Raw genomic sequence first — 21,489 nt, 5'->3', positions numbered from 1 at the left:
ATGACTTCTGAGATAGACTTTCAAGCCGCCTTAAGCTCCAGAGACTGGACAATCGCAGGACTTCACAATGAAAACATCAGACTATCCCAACATGTGAATGTTCTCACTGCTGAGCTTAACAAATTAGAGGCAGTTCATCAACATAGCAACTGGAAAGCTAGCCAGCTTCAGATTGTGCTGAATGCTAACATGCAAAGGATGCAGGAAGCTGCGATCTGCATAAGGGCAAAAGACGAGACGATCACGGCATTGCAACAAGAAATCAAGAAGCTGTCAGAAAACATCAAGACTACTGCTGCTGAGCTTCAGAAAATGGAAGCAGGGCTTAAATCTGCCAATGAAAAAGCGGGACACCTGGAAACCGTGGCAATTTGTATGAAGCAAAGGGTGCAGGAAGCTGTGATCTGCATAAGCTCAAAAGATAAGCAGATCACAGCACTTCAACAAGAAAACATCAAATTATCTGAAAACCTGAAGAGAAAAGCAGTACAGGAAGCTGGCCTCAACTTAAAGTCCACAGAAGATGGGAGAGCAGCACTTCAACAAGAAAACACCAGATTATTAGGACAAATTAAGGAAATGGAGGCAGCTCTTCTTGCTGAGTCGGCAAAAGCAAAGGAGGCTGAGATCTGCTTAGCCAAACAAGTGCAGGAAACCAGTGACTTAAAGGCTGCTTTGGTCAAAATGGAGAAAGATCTGGAGGAACAGCAGCACCAGTGGGAGAAAGAAAAATGCCAACTTATGGCTAACCAACAACAAAGGGATGAGGTGGAAGAGCTGAAAATGCAGTTGGAGTTACAGAAAGCTGAGTTAGAACAGGAAAATGCTTCTCTGCGTCTGAAAGAGCAGGAAAACAACCAATTACATCAGGACGCTGCAAGAAAAATCATGGAACTGGAAACGAGTCTGCTTGCTGAGAAAGCCAGAACAAAGGAGGCTGAGATCTGCTTAGCCAAACAAGTGCAGGAAACCAGTGAAATAAAGGCTACTTTGGTCAAAATGGAGAAAGACTTGGAGGAACAGCAGCACCAGTGGGAGGAAGAAAAATGCCAACTTATGGCTAACCAACAACAAAGGGATGAGGTGGAAGAGCTGAAAATGCAGTTGGAGTTACAGAAAGCTGAGTTAGAACAGGAAAATGCTTCTCTGCGTCTGAAAGAGCAGGAAAACAACCAATTACATCAGGACGCTGCAAGAAAAATCATGGAACTGGAAACGAGTCTGCTTGCTGAGAAAGCCAGAACAAAGGAGGCTGATACCTGCTTAGCTGAGAAAGAGCAGGAAACCAGTGACTTAAAGGCTGCTTTGCTGAAGATGGAACAAGATATGAAGAAGCAAACAAGGCTCTGGGACCGTGAAAAGTCCTGTCTCCTAAGCAAGGGAACGCTGCTCAGGAGTGTTCAGCAGCAGAACACTATTAGAAAACTGGACGTAGCTATTGAAGAGCTTGAGGAGGTTCTTTATGATGAAAGGGAGCAGTGGGAAACAGAGAAGTACTACCTTCGAAAGAAAGTTAAAGATGCTCAGAAGACTCTGAAAGAGATGGAGGAGGAGAAGAACAAAGTAACAGAGAGCCTTATGGAGGAGCTCAAAAATCTGCAACAGGAGTCGGAAAGAAAACAAAAAAAGAAATCTTTAAGGAAAAGAATTGTCAACCTCTTTAAAAGCCATAAGTCAGAAAAATAATTTCTGCTAAAACTCAAGAAAACTGTCCTCCAAACAAACTTAAAACTGACAAAACATTTACTGAATCTCATACCTTTACCTCCCTTCACGCTTTACATTAACTCCCCAACCCCTTCCCTATAACCATTACCTTTAACTTTCATTATTCTTCCTTTAACCCTTAACTCCCCAGACCCATTCACAACATCCGTAATCCAGTCCATAATATTACCCGTCACCCTCCATAAAACTCTATGGTTCCCTGTAAATAAAAAAGCACTGCCTCCATACCAGGGCCTTTTTCTGAGGTAGATTCCTACCTTGGCATTGATTAGATCCTGGTAAACAGAGTGGGGCTGCACGGTGGAATAGTGCTTAGTGCTGTTCCCTTGTAGAAGGAGACCTTTCTGCATGGAGCTGCCATACTCTCCCGTGCCTGTGTGGGTTCTCTCCGGGTGCTCCGGCTTGCCCACCCTTTCTTTGTCTTCTTTCGTCACAGTCAAATGTATTCATATTAAATTTTTTTTAATGATAAATACAAAAATGTATTCCTGATAAAAAAATAAAAATAAAAATCATAAACAAATCATAAAAAACATTACCAAAACTCCCACATATACCTCCATTATACATCACACACACACACACACACATAATAATCCTGCCACAAGGGGCCTACAGTCTTAATGTGCTCTTGGTGCTGGTCCCAAGCCCAGATAAATGGAGAGGGTTATGTCAAGAAGAGAATTTGGTGTCAGTTATTAGAGAGATATTCATACAGGTTTAATTTTATACCTGTCAAGCTTTATGGCTACAACACAGTACATTAAAATAAAGACTTGTTAAATGAGGTAGAAAGCAAAATTATATTTTGGCTGGCCAAATTTCCTAATGCTTACCTGGTCTGTGGAGGGGATTTTAATATCACTTTGGATGATTCAATGGATAGATGGCCAGATGGAACTCTGCTAGTTCCAATGCAAATTCAAAAATATTCATGCAAAAATTTGACTTGATATATGGAGAGAAAAAAAATCCTTCTGTTCGAAACTTTACTTGGTGCAATAAATCAAGATCTAGACAATCTAGAATAGACTTGTGGTTAATTTTAAGTAATTTTAAAGACAACTCAGATGTCAAAATTCTCTCCACCCCTTTGACCAATCATAAAGCAATTCAAATTAACGTTTCTCTGATCCCTTCCTCTTGCCGTCCAAATTCTTCATATTGGAAACTCAATAGTTCTACTTTATCTCATGAAGCAGTTCAATTTATGGTCAAGCAAACAAAAAAAAAATCAACACACACATACACACACACACACACACACACACACCCACACACACACACACACACACACACACACCCACACACACACACACACACACACACACACACACACACACACACACACACACACACACACACACACACACACACACACACACACACACACAATACTGAAGATAAAATATGGGCCGAGATTATATACCACTGTATTTTGACGATTAAAATATAAATGCTCTCTTTTATTGCTTTCCCTCCTATAAGCTAAACCTTTTTGCTGGGTACTGAGCAAATTTTGGATAAATATTGAAAAACTTCACCATGATAAAAAAAAAAAAAAAAACAGCTCTCAGGAGCTGGCTGCCTATCGATGTTTAAAAAAACTCTGTTACCGTACTTGATAAAAAGAGACAAGGTAGAGTTGTTTTAAGAAGCATTTCATACCATCTGTCTTTTTATTTTATTATTAGCAAACTGATTCTGCTGTAACTCACAGTGTTCCATCTAAGCTTTTAAGCTGTGAACCTTTCTCTGTTGCTGATAAATATATACCCCTCAAAGCTTTAGGCCACAAGAAATCTCAAAGACCTGATCTAATAGATTCTTTGTTTTCAAAGGTTGAAACTGACAGTAGTCGAGCCCCTGGCAATCCTCTGTAACCACTCTGAATCTCTTGAGAGCCACCAAGTAAAGGAGGTTGTCTCTTCCTTTCAGTTACTCTAGGTTTTAGCTGGAGGTATACTACAACAACACCTGCATTTAAGGAGGTTAACGCTATTATTATTGCCCTTGAAAGAAAGGAAAAGCTCTTTGATGGATTTGTTAAAAAAACCTTTGATAGTGTGGACCCCAAAACTTTGACAGTCAGACTTTGGCACCCCTGTTTTTTTGAGCAAGCTATTCCTTGGTTAAAAAGATTAGCTCTAAAATCCATATGAAGCTGTAGCAGGCCATGGGGGAGTGCTGCAGGAATCTATGTTAGGTCCTTTTCTGTTACTGATTTATATAAACATATTAGGGCAGATTGTGCCTGCTGAAATGGTGCGGTTTCACATAGATGACATATTGCATCTGATCCAGTCCTACTCAGGCCAGTTAACCTTTGCAAAAAGCCTTGTTGACTGTTGACTACCAATGCTCTTTGTTATTTGGTGGGGTTTTATTTTCATATAAAGTGTTGTTTTTCATATGCTGCCAGAAATTAGCTTTTTTCAGAAACTCCATATAAGTATTGAACATGCCAACAGTTTTCTCCATAATTTTATAATTCTAGAGGTGCTATTGACCAGACATTTTCATCACTTGTTGGTAACAATCCACACATAAAAAGAAATCAAATCATAGATGTCCAGAAATTAAGTTGTGTGTAATCATGTGGAATGGCACAGGGGAATAGTACTGAACACATGAAGAAAGGGAGATGCAACAAGGCATGGAAAACCAAGACACCAGCCACTATCTCTCAGTAATTAGAAAGCAAAGATGTCTGTGCAAATTAATATCAGCTGGTTCAGTCCTAAATGATGGCCTATAAAAAGGTATTTCTTGTTGGGATCTGGAGTTTCTGCCACCTGTCTCCAGCAGAGAGCGCTATGGGTCTCCTGAGCTGGAGCCTCCTGCACACCTGAGGATCATCACCTGATCAGAAGACCTACTACAAAAGCAGCAGCCAGACCTGTCTTCAGTGCCAGAGTGTTGCCAAGTTATGGTTAGCAGAACCTGAGCCAAGCCTGCCAGTCTGATCTACCGTGTTACAGAGAATTTGTCAGTGACCTAATCTGTTTTTGTCTTCTTTGCTTCCTAGACCTGTCCGCCTGCCCTCACGAGCCAAACCTGAAGAATCGCATTGGATCTGAACTCAGTTCTCAGGAGAGAACTCTGGCAAAACCACAAGGTCTGAAAATACTCAAGTCTGAAGACAAGCTCTGCCGCTGTAAACTCTCTGCTGAACCCTCAAACTCTGACCCAACTGGTTCCCCCTCTCATCGTGTCTGTCTGAGTACCTTCAGGTATTGATCAACTTCAAACTCAGTCAAGCTACTCCAGACCCCTGGCTAACCAAACTCTCCCTTCTCTACAGAGGATCCCATGAAGTCTGTCCCGGGCTTGTACCTGACTCTGTGATTGCATGTTTGTGCTTTTTCAATAAACTGTTGAACTTTTTATCCCTGTCTCTGTGGTGTGTTCTGCATGTGGGTTAAGTCAGTGAAGCCCATCATGACATTTCTGGTATCACACAAGAAACATCTCATCATGGGTAAATGTAAAGAGATCTCTCAAGACCTTTGCAACCTTAATAATTACATTGGTATAGAAGGATTTTTAAACCTCTGAATGTTCCAGTAAGCACTGTTGGGGCCATAATATGGAAGTGGAAAGAACATAATTTCACCATAAACTGACCACAACCAAGTGCTCCTCATTAGTTTGCTAACACAGGAGTGAAACAAATTATTAGAAGAGTTGTCCAAGAGCAGAAAAGCCACTCGTGGAGAGCTTAAGAAAGGCCTAGAATTAATAGGTACAACTGTTTGTTTGTTTTTTTAAACAAAAACGTAATGCACTCCGCCATGGCCTGTATGCACACTGAGCACGCAAGACTCCATTGCTGAGAAAAAGCATTTTGAGGCTTGTTTGCAGTTTGCTGCACAACATTTAGACAAACCTGTTAAATATTGGGGGTATATAGTCTGCTCAGATGAGACCAAAATGTAACTCTTTGGATGCCATAGTACAAATCATGTTTGGAAGTCAAAGGGTACAGCACATCATCCCAAAAAGAACATACTAACAGGGAAGTTTGAAGGTGGGAACATCATGGTGTGGTGCTGTTTTTCAGTATATGGTAATTGAAGGAAGGGTGATTGGAAAAATGTACAGAGACATTCTTGATAAAAATCTGCTGCCATCCACTAGGATGATGAAGAGGAAATATGGGTGGATTTTCAGCCAGACAATGACCCCCTTCCATTGTTTCAGAGAAAGAACATAAAGCTTCTAGAATGGCCCAGCCAGTCACCTGACTTTAATCCAATAGAAAATCTATGGAAAGAACTTAGGATCAGAGTTCATAGAAGACACTCAAGAAATCTTGAAGATATGAAGACTTTTTGGAAGAATGGGCCAAAATCACACCCGAGCAATCAATGCAACAAATTTCTTACAGAAGACGTCCTGAAGCTGTCAATGCCAACAAAGGCTTTTGTAGAAAGTATTAAATAAGTTTCAGCAAGTGCGTTCAATACCTTTTCCCTGTGTCATTTAACCTCATTACACATAACTTTGTTTCTGGACAGCTATGTTTTGATTATTTTTGTATGTGAGGATTGCATGAAATGTTACTGACGTTGTGGAAAACGTCATGTCAATAGCACCTCTGCAAATATACTTAATGAGAATAAGAGTGGAGTGTTCAATACAAATTTGACCAACTGTATGTTGGACTATTGAGATCTTTTATACATGGTTGCTTTGTCACAATGTCGATGTTCGACTCTGACCATCCTGCTGAAATTTATTATGAACTGCAAACTGTCAACACACTATTGTGATTTATGTTCATAGGTAGAATGGCCCGATTTGGTTGCTTCAAGACTTCCCCATTGGTTAACTTTTTTTTCAAGGTATAACTTAGTCGACTTCCAGCCTCTATCTGTCCTGCAAATGCACTGAGAAATTAGGTATAATTTTCTGCTTCTTTCTGTGCCTTTGCTCAGATTGAGTTGAGCAACAAGAATTTTTTTCACTCAGTTCCATCCTTTCAGAACTTGCTTCAGAAAACTTTAATGAAACGTATTAAATTGACTCTTTCTACTACCAGACTAAACAGTTTTGAGACAGATTGAATAACATGTACCTGTTTTTCATACAGTTTATTATATGTTATTTACTTGTTTTACTGCTGCTCAGCCAGAACTCCTTAATATCATTGGGACTATATTATGGACTATATAAAGGGTAAGAAATGGTCTGTAACGAACTGCCATAAGACTGTATGAGTGGGGAAGCCCAAAGTTTCTTTAAATTAAGTTGACTAACCTCTTCATTAGATTTGCCAATTAAATTGTTAACTGAAAACTCAGTTTGTACTGTGACTTTTTCTTTTCCTGTACCTAATATTTACTTTTAGTTGTGTTGTTACTGAAATATGCTATAAAAAATAACTCACCTTCCTTTTCTTTACCAGGGGACAAATAATATAAGATATAGAATATCTCTTCTGAAGATTGATGTTGTAAATTGATAGGAAACTGGAAACAAATTTGGTGCATGATGTAAGTGTAAGCCAGCATGTATTACAATGATGTCAGGCGTTGGTTGCGGTTTGAGGACCCAAATGCAGAGGCAGGGAGGCAAAGGTGAGTTTCTTGATGATTCAATGAACTGTTAACAGAGAACAAAGGCAGGAAACCAAAAATCCAAAAAGTCAAACGTGTAAAAAAGTCAAACAAACCAGAAACCATGGATACATCAGGGGGAAAAAACAATCTCGACGAGGAAGACTCAGAGAGACGGCGGTGGAGGAAGTTAGACGAGGAACCAGCACTGAGGAACTGCATAAGGAGTGTATTTATGGGAGACTGAACAGAGAGAGGACTAACGAGCAGATTGGGAGCAGGTGTGAACAGAGCAGACAGGAAAGAAGCTAGGGAAAAAGGAGAACACAAGAGGGCAGCAGAGGGCAACAAATAAAAACCTGAAAACTGAAAAATAACCAGAGAACACAACAAAATAAGAATTAAACCACTAAAACTAGAAAACATGGAGCAAAGTCAAACTGAATACTCAAAAGAAAACATAACAGAACCAAGACTGTTGGTGTTTGAGGACCAAATTTATACTACAAAACTGTGGTCAGTTTCCACGCAGGAACAATCAAAGGATTTTGCCTTAAGTACATAAAATTACTTTGAGAAGGTGGCTGTTAAACCAGGTAGGTACAAAACATGCCCACAATGGGTTCCAACTGACACAAGCCTTATACAAAATGCCCCAAAGGAATACAAGTACCTAAATTGTCATCCTTTTAGCACATATATATCTACGCCTTATGTCCCAGACATATAATCTCTCATTTGATTCCAGTCATTTTACAACCTATTTATTACAACAGAATCAGTGCTACGGGAGTCAGATGAGTAATAAAGCAGGATGGCATTTATCTCATCTTCACAGATCTTATCATCTAGGGTGTTTTTAATCACTCATGAGCACAGGATACTAACATACCAAAATGGGGATAAAGATTGAGATGAAAATGAAATGCAAAGTAAATGTCACATTAACATAGTCACTTTTGTGCAAAGACACTACAGAAATCAATGCTTAAACATGTCCGTTTAAATCTGTGGCTGCAGCAATGATCATTGAAGTATCTCAGACAGACATTGTCTTTCCTTGAAATTATAACTTTTTTCTAATTCAAGTGGTTAAGCATTAGTTTTCAAAAATTTTTATGCTTCTTCTTTGAGAAATATGCCTAAAAAGAGATATATCTTTTAAGCTTGCCGGTAGGTCCTTTAAAGGTTAAATGACTATGGCAAAATATGTTGCAGAATGTCCTTGAAAACTGTGTTCAACAAAAGGATGACGAAAAAAGTCTAAAAGTTTGGAAGATATCTATAAATAATGTTTCAAAAGTTCCAAAGTGAATCATAAATCATTCCTATGTGGCTTAACAAACCATAAAGGCAAAAAATTAGCCAATATACTGAAAAAGAAGAGGGCAAATTAAGGGTGTTGGACAGAAAACTAGAAAATGTTTAAAAGGCAGCCATATCTTTTTAACAATTTTGACCATCATAAACTGGTGGGAAGAGTCAATCATGACTGCTAATACCTGACAACTTTTCAAAAAAGTGTAAGATTAAATGTAATATATTTGTGAGGGTTTTTATCTCTTTAACTGTACAAATCAAACTATTTTCTGTCCCATTTCCACTAAATACAGTTTGTATACAACCACAGTACCTATTTAATGCTTCAGATTAGTTAGCTTATGATGTTTTACATTGTACAGAGGGACAGATAAAGAAACCTAAGTTGAAAAGAAAATCCACATTTGAAAAATGTAGGAACACATTTAATATTCATATTTATGTTTTAAAACAAAGGAAAATTTAAATATTTCAAAAATAGAGAAGAGATTTTCAGAGAGGAATGTTTCTTCTTATCAAGGGAGAAGATGTGAAGAAACATGTGGTTTTTGGTCTGAGTGATTTCTTGGGCTATTAATTTATTTTATGATACTGCATTAAATAAATAGGAAGCCTGTGATAACATGTAATTTTATTACTTTCATATAAAAAGGAAAATCCTCAGTTTAGTATGAGCCACTGTAATCCAAAAGAGCCATAAGTGGTTTGGCAGGTTGCAGACCCCTGGATTTAGCCATGTGTACTACATAACAATCAAATAGGAAATAGTCAGGAACCTTCTCAAGGTGGAAAGAGAACACAGAACAACATCTTAAGCACTGTGACCGAAGTCAGTGTACAAGAAATTTCCTGGGTTAGATGGTATTGATGGAAGAGTTAAAGACAAAAAAACAAATATGACATTTTTTTGGAAGGTGATTTTTGACACAAAACTAATTTTAACTACAATTGCGAGCAATTATGTATGAATGGGTTCCAAGCCCATCCCAGCTATTTGTCCCCTGCCCCTAAAATGTGAAACTCTATTTTGATGAGTAGATCCAAAGAAAGACTGGACATATGAAAATTCATTAGGAATTCATATTTATGGATGAAATACCCAAAAAGCTTTTTGACACTGTGCACACATATATAAAACACTGTTCATCAGATATGGGGACTCGAGTTTGTGACTCGTACTCGAGTCGCACTTAAGTCGCATATTTAATGACTTTAGACTCGACTTAGACTTGCATTTGAAGGACTTCAGACTCGTCTGAGACTCGTGATTTCTGACTTGTGAACTATATTTTATTTTTAAGGTTTTTTTGTTTTACTAACTTGACTGATCGCCGCTTGCCTTACCAGCACACAGCAGAGGTAAAAAAAAAAAATAAATTAAAAAAAACGGCAGAGGGGCATGTAGCACTGACGTCACTGACGCAACGCCACGTGACATATATGCCCGCGCGCCCATGTGCATGCATGCATGATCGACAAGCTAAGCTTTAAAAACTTCATGGCAGTAGAGGAGAAATATGTTGTGAATAATGTTGTGAATTGGCATTAAATAAATAAACTGATTTGAATTTAAAATACTGCCCTCCAAGTCGGTTCTGTCTGTTCCAGGGCATTAAGCTACAAAAAGTTATTGCCACAATGTTTCTTTCATGAAATAATTGTTATTGTCCCGGTATTTTAGGGTTTTTCTTTATCTGTTGTAGTTGCTAACTTCATATGTATTAACAAAAAGCAGGATTGTGATTGTTTTTTTCCCCACAGCCCTCATTTTCACTTAAAAATAAAAGAGCAGACATTTACTCCTAAAACTAGAAAAAGTTGTAACCACAAATGTCAGGTAAATACTTCAAGAAAATTGTTGTTTTGAAAGAAGAAAATAAAGATGCAAAATTTAACTGGAAAAAAAATAGCGTGTGTGCTTTTTTTAATTGTATTTTTCATTTACCAGTTCAAGATAATGATCATTCCAAAGATATAGTAACCTTTAAGCTATACCGTCTCAGTGACGGAGATGAAAACACAAGGAGAAACAAGCAAGCACGCAAATTATTGCACTTATTTTAATTAATCGCGTGATTAGAATTTATTGTGCGATTAATTGATAATTGTGACAGGCCTTCTCAAGACTTGGGACTTGACTTGGACTTGAGCTCTTAAGACTTGACTTGGACTTGCAAAAAGTGACTTATGAACATGTCTGCTGTTCATGGAAAGTGAGATCGTTTGGACCCAATCAGCCGAACATTAAAATTAATGTCCAAATACAGAGGGAGACGGTACAATCGGTCTTTTTCCAGGAACCTGCTTTAGCTACAAGGCTTGGCTAACTGCATGCAGTGAGGCTAAGGCTTTATTCTGCTTTCCCTGCCTCCTTTTTCAAACATCAGGACCTGAGCCAGCATAGATAAAGGCAGGTAGGACTGATTTAAAGCACTTTTTAGAAAAGGCAAAGAAGAATGAACAAACAGGGATTTACATGGAAAATAATATAATATAATCTACTTTTTATAGGTGTTTGTTAATTGGAAATAGTTGCTCTTAAATAAACACATTCTCAGAAAAGAAATAGGTTTTATATATTAAAAAATATAAAGCTGACTAATAGCTTCTCCATTTTTAAACTGGTAGATTATTTATATTAGGTTTTGTGACACCATATTGGACCATGCAAAACACAGATTTTCCTTTGAAAAGCCTCTGATCATTGCTACAATGCTGCAGGCAGACAGACTCCAGGACCGCAGCCAGTTCCCTGAAGCTGCACTCAACACCACCATGGAGCCCACCCACTGCTCAACAAGAACAAACTGAAAACTGAGCAGGTTCTTATCTACAGCAATGATGAGTTCAAGAGCTGGAGCCGTGGCTCTGTACCAGCACTTCATAGGGAAAAATCTTCAGCACACCCTCTAAGAGACTGTGGCTCTGCTGAAGATCCTCATCAAAAGTCTCACAGCTGAATCTGAGAGGTGCTTCTCAACACTGCAGAGGGTCAAGACCTTGCTCAGGACCATCATGTCACAGGATCGTCTCAATGACCTGAACATGCTCTCTATGGAGAAGCACCTAATCAAACCCACCCCTGACTTCAACCAGAGTCATTGAGAAATTTGGTTCTCTCAAGGACAAGATAGGCTCTGTGTATGCACCCTGATGCTCTATCTCTCCGGTTCTTTTCTCTGAAAAGAGATCACTCGGGACAAACTCTTTAGATATCATTTCATAACTTATATTTATTTAATAACCAGGAGACATAACAACAGCTTTTGATAGAAATTGTAATCACTCAGATCAGAGAAATTGCTTAGGGTTGCTGAATGGTAGCTGCTTACCTCTGGGCTCACCTCTAAGGAAGTGGCCCCGATTAATGGTTGAAAAAGGCAATTTATACATCTCCACTCTGCCACATCATCACATTTTACATCATACACCTAAGCAGATTATTAGACTTCCATGTCTCCAGTCTTATCAAGATAGGACATCGCTCTCATTCCATTTCCAAATCTTCTCCATGTACAAAATGAAGATTATAACTGTATATCTAGACAGAGGAATTGTCCTAATTAGATTAAAATTTCAGTTCTGATGCGCAACAGGCAGCCCATACCAGGGTGTGATAAACTCACTCATCTTCAATGATAATTATCCTAACAGACAGAAGGGCAAAATTTATCTGCAAAAAAAGGTGAAACTGCACATGATTTTGTGTTTTTGTTTTTATTAAGTGTTTTTATAATGTTGTTGTCATTTAAATAAATATACTGGTGTGGTAACTTATTATACGTTTATTTGTTATAGGTAGCCTATAAGTCTATTTTGAATTTATAGCTCCCCCTGGAGAAACATTTTTTCCAGGAGTATGGAGCAAACCATGACTTCTTCAGCTGCAGTGAAATGTTTTTAGGTTACATAAAATAACTTGGTCAGAAATGTGGATATTTTCTTTATAAAGACAAGTGAAAGAAACAAAATAAACGACAGCAGTGAAAGGCAAACATTTCATCTACATGCATATCTGAATTTTTTTTATCCTCTAAAGGATTTAAATTCTCACTCCCTGCAAAGTCTCCAGGGTTAAACAGCGACATTTGACTTTTAAAACAGGGATGCCTGCAGACAAACAGGTTCTTGAGGTGCAAATCAATATGGGCAGAGCAGCAGTCAGTCAGCTGCAGCCCACCTGGACCAGGCGCAGAGGGGCTCCGTGCGTTTAAAACAGCGCAGCATCACTCAACTTGTTGCTGCAGCTTCAGCATCACCTCCAACTCCGCGCCTCACATCACTTTTTCTTTCATATTTAAGAGTGGAACCATGCGAGCCGCGTGTGTTTGGGCATTTGTTGCTGTCTGGGTGGTCGGCTCCCAGCGGGCAGCAACGCGTAACGACTCCTCTCTTCTTGGAGAGGTGGTGCCGCGCATGGAGAGTTTACTGAATGTTTCTGCGGATTCGGGGAACCGGACTTCGGGATTTTTCCTCTTGGATTTCGATGATGGGATGCTGGAGGAATGGCGCTCATTGGCGAATAGGAAGAGCAGCGGGAAAGAGTCGCAGGAGTGCGGAGTCAAGGTGCTGCTGGTGGCCGCCTACTCGCTCATCATCGTGGTGTCCCTGTTCGGGAACACGCTGGTGTGCCATGTGGTGGCCAAAAACAAGCGCACCCAGTCCTCCACCAGCTTGTTCATCCTGAACCTGGCAGTTGCCGATATTTTCATCACAGTGCTCAATACCCCATTTACTCTGGTAAGAACTTTACTGGACACTAACAAATCTCTATATGGGGCCCCATTCAATAAAGGGGCCAAATTCTCATAACTAACCAGCAACCAAAGAAAGGCTGCTATTGTTTTATTGTGTAGATGACAAAAATAGAATTACTTAGAAAGAAAAACAAAACATAAAACGAGCTAATGTAGCAGCAAAAGTTTGATTTTGGTAGATTTTTTAAGCAGAAATATTGTTATTTGAATAGAACAATTTATTGGTCTAAAATGAGTTACATATTTATCACAATTTGCATTTACTTCATACAATTTCAGCATCTGTTTCAGGTGCAAGAACCTTGCCAATCAGCTTGTTTTGTAGGCTGTTGTTTTAAAATTGAATAATAAAAAAAAAGAGCTGGATCTGTTTCTAAAAAGCCAAATATGTCCCTTTATGAGTAAAGAACTGAACCTACTGTTAATTTGTTAACTGATGGTTTACAGAAACTGGCGGTGGTGGGGCAATGCTGCATTACTGTAGGATCCCTACAGTTTAAAATAAAACATGCTTTTATCCAGACTCGTTTCACAAACTGGTGTACAGTTCTATTTAACATATTAAGACACCATTAAAGTTCATTTATTTCAGAAACTCAGGGTAATTAGTGGTTTATTAGATAGGAATAAATGCAAAAACTGATGTTTTTAAGGCTTTTTTTTGTTTTTGCTTACAGGGTGGTGATAAATACAGAAATGCATTCAATCAAATGCTAAATAAATAGTAAATTTGATACCTTCTTAACGGATAAGCATCATTGCAATTTACTGAATATGACCGCATATGCTAAGGTATGGTTTTGCACACTAGTACATGGCATCGGCGGTGCCTTCACAAGCTATTTGTTTCTCTCTGTGACTCTTCCATCACAGATGAGAAACGTAAATGCTAAATTCTGAGATTAGTTCTGTCATATGAGCTTATTGAATGTTTAACCACTTTAAGCTGAGCTCCCAGGTGTGTTTGTGTTTTCTTAGGTCCGATTTGTGCACAGCACCTGGGTGTTTGGGAGGACAATGTGCCACATCAGTCGATTTGTACAATACTGCTCTCTGCACGTATCCACTTTGACGCTCACCGCCATTGCTCTGGACAGAAGACAGGTCAGCCCATACATGTGCCAAAGGGTGTTTACCATTTCTCCTCTGTAGAGCTCCAAGCTTTCCTAATCTAATCAAATACCTCTCTTCTAACCTCTTGTACTATCCCCTGTTCTACTCCTTGCCTTGCATCTAAGTCTCTATACAAGCAAGGATCAGTAAGAAAGAGCATAAACACTTTTGATTTAATTGCATACAAGGGGGATTTTTAGTTCTGACCCTCTGCTTAATTTGAACTTACTTCAGAAGAAATGTATGCTACTGACAATGTGACTTAATTCTGAATCCATCTGTTATTAGTTCTGCAGATCAAAAACACTTCTCTCTTGACTCCACCAGCATGCCTCCTCTCCTCTCCAAACCTCTAGACACATCTTACGAATGACACTTGTTTTATAATAACACACTGTGATTGATTCTATATTACAGGCTGGAGAAAAGAGGAGATGAGGTGACATAAAAACAGCAACCTGAAAGGAGCTCATTCATGTAGCTTCATAACACTTTGGTAAAATCTGAGATTTAAGAGCTCTAATTATTTGAATTATGCTTTGTCTCAGTTGTACCAGGTGGAATTTGAATACCCCCCTTACAATTGTAAAAATCAATAAAAATTGAAATATTTTGTCTTTACAGATGCTTTTTAAAATAGAATTCTAAGCAGATTGTTTTTATACCATTATGCTACCATTATGCTTTTGGTATCCAGTTTTGTGTGTGAAATGACTAACGCACACCGCAAGCAGCAGAAGCAGCAAGAGCAGCTAGTTTACATGCAAAGTCAATGTGTGATGCGCATCTTGGCTCAGCAAAAGGTCGCAGCGTGTCATGAGCTTCTGAGCATCTGACACACGCAATGTGAATGCAGCAGCTGCTGGGGTTGGAAAACTGTAACTTTTGCTGCTTGACACACCACATTGACAGTGGCGACAGTGGCGTTGGATGTAGGAGTTTGCCCTGAAGTGAAAGGAGGTACAAGCACCGACTCCGACTCTCAGTGTCATTGTGTCCTTGGGCAAGACACCTGCATTGTCTACTGATGGTGGTCAGAGGGCCCTTTGGCGCCAGAGTACGGCAGCCCCACTTCTGTCAGTGAGCCCCAGGACAGCTGTGGCTACAATGTAGCTTGCCACCGTGAGTGTGTGTGTGAATGGATGAATGAATGTAGTGTAAAGCGCTTTGGTCAAGTCTCCTGACTTGAATAAAGGCGCTATATAAGTACATGCCATTTACCATTTACATCAACCAATCAGAGAAGCTGATCTGGGAGCTGGCAGAGCACTGATGAGGCAGATCACTATGATCACTCCTGTGAAACAGTTTATTAATGCCTTAATTAACTCAAAATGTCGGAAACCTGCTTAGCAGCTTGGTCTGAACTTGTAATGGAACGGTTTCAGAGGGTAGTGTAAATGGGGCATATGCATATGAATGGCCACTGTAATACGAATGTGTGCACACAAAGTTCATATTAAAATTTAATACATTGGTGGCAGTCTCAAGACTGCTTTAAAAATAAAAAGGAGAGATCTCTATAAATAGATATGTTTGTTTTCAAGTGAATGTAAAGTAACATTAAATTGACACAAGTTGTAAATAGACAAACTATAGATGTAGGCTTTTATGACTGAACTGGAACAGATGGATGTGGATGACTACATGGATTCAAACACGGATCAAAGAGAGGACTGAAAAGAGAGAGGTTACATTAATAGCCAAAGCTTTGTTGATGAAAATTAAGAATTTTGTAAAGTAAAAGAAAATCTAAGTTAAATGAGCTTATAAAACTAAGGGAAGATATTACTTTCTTAAAAATGACATTGTGTGTAGTTACATAAAGGAAGAATTACAGTTTTTGGGGTTTGTATGAAGAAACACACAAGGTGCACCAATATTTGGTTTATTGCCTGTGGATGAAGCACAGAAACATGAACTATGGATTCAAGCGTTCATGATTTTGCTGCTACCCACATATGGTTAGCTGAGGCTCAGCGTTCAGCCATGCTGCCTGAAGATCTTGCACAGAATGCATTAATAAGTCATACTAAAGCTGAAACAAAAGTTGCCAGTAGTGGCACGATAAAGGAGGAGCCTCAGGTTGAACCTTATGACAGCATTTCAAATAAATTCATAAAAGCTTTCAGAAGAATCAAAAGCAAAAGGGGTTCTTCTATGACAAGTTCGTCCTCAAGCAGTAAAGCTTCAGCACTGGTTGAATAAATAAAGGCAGAAGCAGAAAGGGCTGCACTGTTGGCTTGCGCAACAGCTCTAAAGGGAAAACATGCACTGGAGAAACAGGAGCATATGTTAAAGGAATAGTACACCCAAAACATGATTAGCCTTCATTTTCTACTCACCCCCATGCTGAACAACACTCTGGAGTACTTTTTTGATATCTCAAATGCATCTGGAGGTCTGGGAGGCTTCTTGCTGTCTGCTGACATTCAAATAATGGAGGTCCATGGTGCCCGAGACAGAAAGGTCCATAAAAGTCCACAAAAAACATGTCAATATTCCTCCATACTGCTCGTCCAATGTATTCCAAGTGTCCTGAGTGGGTAGCATCCAGAATTTACTCGAAACGAAGTCATTTAGAATGTTTTTAGAGCATAAACAGTAGTGTATAGGATTTCCTGAAAGCGCGCACATGCGCGTTCACGACGCTACGGAAGCCGGCACACCAAACCAGATGAAAGTGCGCATTCAGCGTCTGCTCTGCCAATAATGCAAGCGTAGAAGAAGAAATGTGCTGTTTACCTGTGCAAAGAAAGAAACAACGAAAGAAAAATGTCTGAGGACTTCAGTGTTGAGGAAGAGCAGGAGTTCTTTGCCGAGCTGAATGCGCTGGTTTGGTGTGCCGGCTTCCGTAGCGTCGTGAACGCGCATGTGCGCGCTTTCAGGAAATCCTATACACTACTGTTTATGCTCTAAAAACATTCTAAATGACTTCGTTTCGAGTAAATTCTGGGTGCTACCCACTCAGGACACTTGGAATACATTGGACGAGCAGTATGGAGGAATATTGACACGTTTTTGTGGACTTTTATGGACCTTTCTGTCTCGGGCACAATAGACCTCCATTATTTGAATATCAGCAGACAGCAAGAAGCCTCCCAGATCTCCAGATGCATTTGAGATATCAAAAAAGTACTCCAGAGTGTTGTTCAGCATGAGGGTGAGTAGAAAATGAAGGCTAATCATGTTTTGGGTGTACTATTCCTTTAAAGAAAAAAGGAAACAACTTGAGATGGACACTAAAATAGCTGCTGCTAATGCCAAGCTAGTGGTACTAGAGGGAAGTAGAAAAGGCAGCATCACATCTAAGTACTCTGATGGGATGGATTCATATTTTAAAAACAGTACTAGACGCAAGGTCAAGCCTTCTGTCCTCCTTTCACAAGCTACACAGTGGTTAGCTTGGAATCCTGAGGTTCTGAGTTCAAGCCCCACTCCCACAGACTGCCACTCTGGGTCTCTGAGCATGACCCCCTGATTGCTTCCCGGGCACCCCACAATGGCAGCCCACTGCCCCTCAAGGGGATGGGTTAAATGCAGAGGTAAATTTCTCCAATGTGAGATCAATAAAGTTCAATTATCCAATTAATTCTTATTACACAGCCTGCAACCAGGATGGATGGATGGATGGATGGATAGACGGAGCAATGGCATGATTTATACAGGAGGTCACCAACAAGCAGACTCTTGTCTGGGTCCAGATCTGTGTAGCTTTTACCCGGACCTCAGGAAATTTTATGTGCTAACATGAATTTATTGTAGTTTTGCTTAAATTAGAATTTTCATTAGGCTTTGACAGCCGAGCTTCCACCGCTATCTCAATTTTAATTTAGAGTTGTAAACTTGACCAGATCAGCTATGCCTTTGATTTTTCAATTCAATTTATTTATATAGTGCAAATTCCCAACACATGTCATCTCAAGGCACTTCACAGAACCAGATCATACAGTTAATTTGATTCACTTTTCTATCCACAGAAAACCAGTTGATTGCATCGACTTACGTATTCACTCGAAGGCAATCCCTCAAACTAAGCATGCTTGTTGTGACAGTGGAGAGGAAAAACTCCCTTTAAACAGGAAGAAACCTCCAGCAGAACCAGGCTCATTGTGAGCGGCCATCTGCCGAGGCCGACTGGGGTTCATGGAGACAGAAGCAGAGATACAAAAAGCAACTGTAAAAGGCGGCCCCATCCAGCAAACACACAGCCAGGCAGATGAGCTCCAAGCCAACTCCCATGTCAGAGGACGGAGAGAGCACATCCAACCGGTCACAGTCAGAGAAACAGGACTAAACTGAAAAACAGGCCCATCTCGAATATCTATCTATAAACAAAGTTGTTGATAGCAGCAGCACAGCTGATATTTCTCTCCAGAATGGTGTCACAGCCAAACAGGAACAGATGATCAGCCAACTTCCTGCCCTAATGAGCAACTCTGCTTCAGAGGGACATGCATTTGAAATAGTAAACTGCAAAAGTAGAACAGTTGCCTATTTTAGAGAAGCAGCCAGCGGAGGACGCTTTTGGAATTCTTAAGAAAACACGCTGCAGCACTTACAGTGGAACCACTCCAATTGGCTAGAATAGAGCCACATCATGGCGTCATTTCGGCTTCTGGTGGAAACAAGGGGTTAGAAGCAAAGGGGATGTTTAATCATATATCTAAGTACAGTATACACCCGTTAATTTTGTATACCTACAGGTCCGTGCAGAGTTAATGGTTTGAGCTTGAGTTAATCCAGACAAACTACTGTATGAGGCATGCACACACCGATATCTAAGGGCAATTTAGAAAGACCAATGAAGTTTACAGTCTCTAACCTTTACCTCTAGATATCCCATACATGCTCAGGGAGAAGAGGAAAATTTAATAAAGATAGACTCCAGGCTAACATACAAATCCAGGACCTTTTTCCTGCAAGGTAACATTGACAACAACAGACTCAAATACAGCCCTTAATTAAAGCTAGGATAAGCTGAATTAGTTTAATCTTATAATAGCAAAGCATAATTACAATGAGAAATAATATATAGAGATTTGCACATCTCTTGTTCCTTGACAGCTTGTAAACTGGCAAGTAAAATGAAAAAGCTCAGTGGAAGAAAAGAAAAATAATTAAAAACAACAAAACCTGCCATTGATCGCTTTTCAGTTCTTGCTACAAATCAAAGGCAAATGAAATGTTCTTTTCTTCAACCTAATTTTGGATTCTGCTGTTGTGACTGGAGGTAACAATAAAATAGTGAGACATTGGGCAGCTTTTCAGATGAAATGTGTTATTGAAAAACACAAAACTAAAACCCAGTGTATCTGGAGCCATCTAAAGCTCTGCAGGATTTTATGAACTGTGGCCACTTTTTCTAAAGCCGTCTGTCTTTTTTGTCTGGCTGTATGAATCAGGAAATAGGAGAGGTTATTTGCTGAGCACTTGCATTGACGGAAACTTTTTTAATGACCAGCGAATATTCAGTTTACAATAAAGTCTATCAGTAAAATGTATACATAATTTTGAAGGATATATATATATATATATATATATATATATATATATATATATATATATATATATATATATATATATATACATATATAGTAGTTTCAATATATATATATATATATATATATATATATATATATATATATATATATATATATATATATAAGCTGTTGGGAGCTGGAGAAGTTCCACCTTTCTCCAGCAGAGTCAGAGGATCCGAGGGTCAGAGTCAGAGTCATCAGAGGATCCACTACTTAAGCTGTCTTCAGACCTTGCCTCAACGCCGCAGTGTTGTTCCAGTTGGTCAGCGCTTAAGCCAAGATCCTCAGAGTAAATCTATGACTTTTGAATCCAGCTTGGATTCTAACCCCTGTGTCTGTTTTCCAGGAAACCTGTGCCTCCTCTGTGAAAGCTCTGGAAGAGCTAACCTGCCGAGCCGACCCTCTGAGCCAAACCCGAAGATTCACAGAGAACCTCCAAGCAGCTCTGGACTTGAGCTGGGTAACCCAAAGCCAAGGTCTGTTCTAAGTAGACGTGAGACGCTGAAGCAGCTACGGACTCTGCTGATGAACTCTTCTCCAGAACCAACAGTGACTCTCCCAAAGCTAACCTCAAGAACCCTCAAGGTACAATCAGTAGACTTCTGGAAATCAAACCTCTGTTGGCAACACTAACTGAACTGTCTCTCACACAGACTCCGGTGAACCAGAATCCAGGCCCCGAACCTGAACCAGAATATTCAGTGTGTTTGTACAAAATAAAACTGTTAAACTTTCATCCTTGTGTCCGTCAGTGGTGTTCTGCATTCTTGGGTCGCTTTCAGTGAACCCATCATGACAGAACACTGCGGCCAAACTCAAGGCCCAGCAGAACATCTCCGTCAACTATTGGAGGAACGGGATGCCCAAATCCACAGACAAGTTCAAGCTCTGAGTGAGTTAAACTCCCGTATAGAATACCAAGACCATGTTGTCCGAAACTTCACCAGTCGTTTAAACAATGCTAACGCTACACCAGTTCCACAACCATTTCCGGGTCCAATTCCACCTCCGAGGTCACCGGCAGTGACGTCATCTGAGTTCCGCCCTAGTCTTCCAGAAAGATTTTCTGGTAACATGAAAGAATGCAAAGGATTTTTATTTCAGTGTCGTTTGATTTTTATGAACTCCCCTGGCAGCTTTCCCACGGACTACAAGAAAATAACCTTTATTCTCTCTCAGCTAACAGGAAGAGCCTTGGAGTGGGCTCAGGCAAGATTTGCCACCGACGATAGCTTAAACTGCTTTTACTCTGACTTCATTTCTGAATTTAACCAGGTATTCAACCAAGAAACAGACCAAACTATTGATTCTAGAGCTCTTTTCAATCTTAAACAGGGACACTCTTCGGTGGCTGAATTTTCTATTGACTTCCGGGTTAAAGCGGCAGCTTCCGGATGGAACCAGAGCGCCTTAAAGGGAGCCTTTTTCATGGCATTAAACGAGCACATTAAAGATGAACTCGCAACC

General features: G+C 39.7%; 2 protein-coding genes across 2 annotated transcripts in view; both read left to right on the top strand.

Moving 5' to 3' along the window:
- On the top strand, positions 1–1,686 carry LOC119791788 (GRIP1-associated protein 1-like). The gene has a single exon (XM_038298098.1). The coding sequence runs from the start codon at positions 1–3 to the stop codon at positions 1,684–1,686; it is 1,686 nt and encodes a 561-aa protein (XP_038154026.1).
- Positions 1,687–12,847: 11,161 nt separating this feature from the next.
- Positions 12,848–21,489, top strand: part of gpr83 (G protein-coupled receptor 83) — a 55,391-nt gene continuing 46,749 nt past the window's right edge. Inside the window, exons 1-2 of the mRNA XM_038298085.1 lie at positions 12,848–13,349; positions 14,345–14,470. Coding sequence (XP_038154013.1) covers positions 12,921–13,349; positions 14,345–14,470 — 555 coding nt within the window. The 5' untranslated portion in view covers positions 12,848–12,920. The remainder of the gene's footprint in view (positions 13,350–14,344; positions 14,471–21,489) is intronic.

This window comes from Cyprinodon tularosa, unplaced genomic scaffold, assembly GCF_016077235.1.
Source record: "Cyprinodon tularosa strain WSP-4 unplaced genomic scaffold, ASM1607723v1 ctg1106, whole genome shotgun sequence".
Taxonomy (NCBI): Eukaryota; Metazoa; Chordata; class Actinopteri; order Cyprinodontiformes; family Cyprinodontidae; genus Cyprinodon; species Cyprinodon tularosa.
The sequence above is the reverse complement of the archived record's forward strand: the minus strand, read 5'-3'. Positions and strand labels throughout refer to the sequence as shown.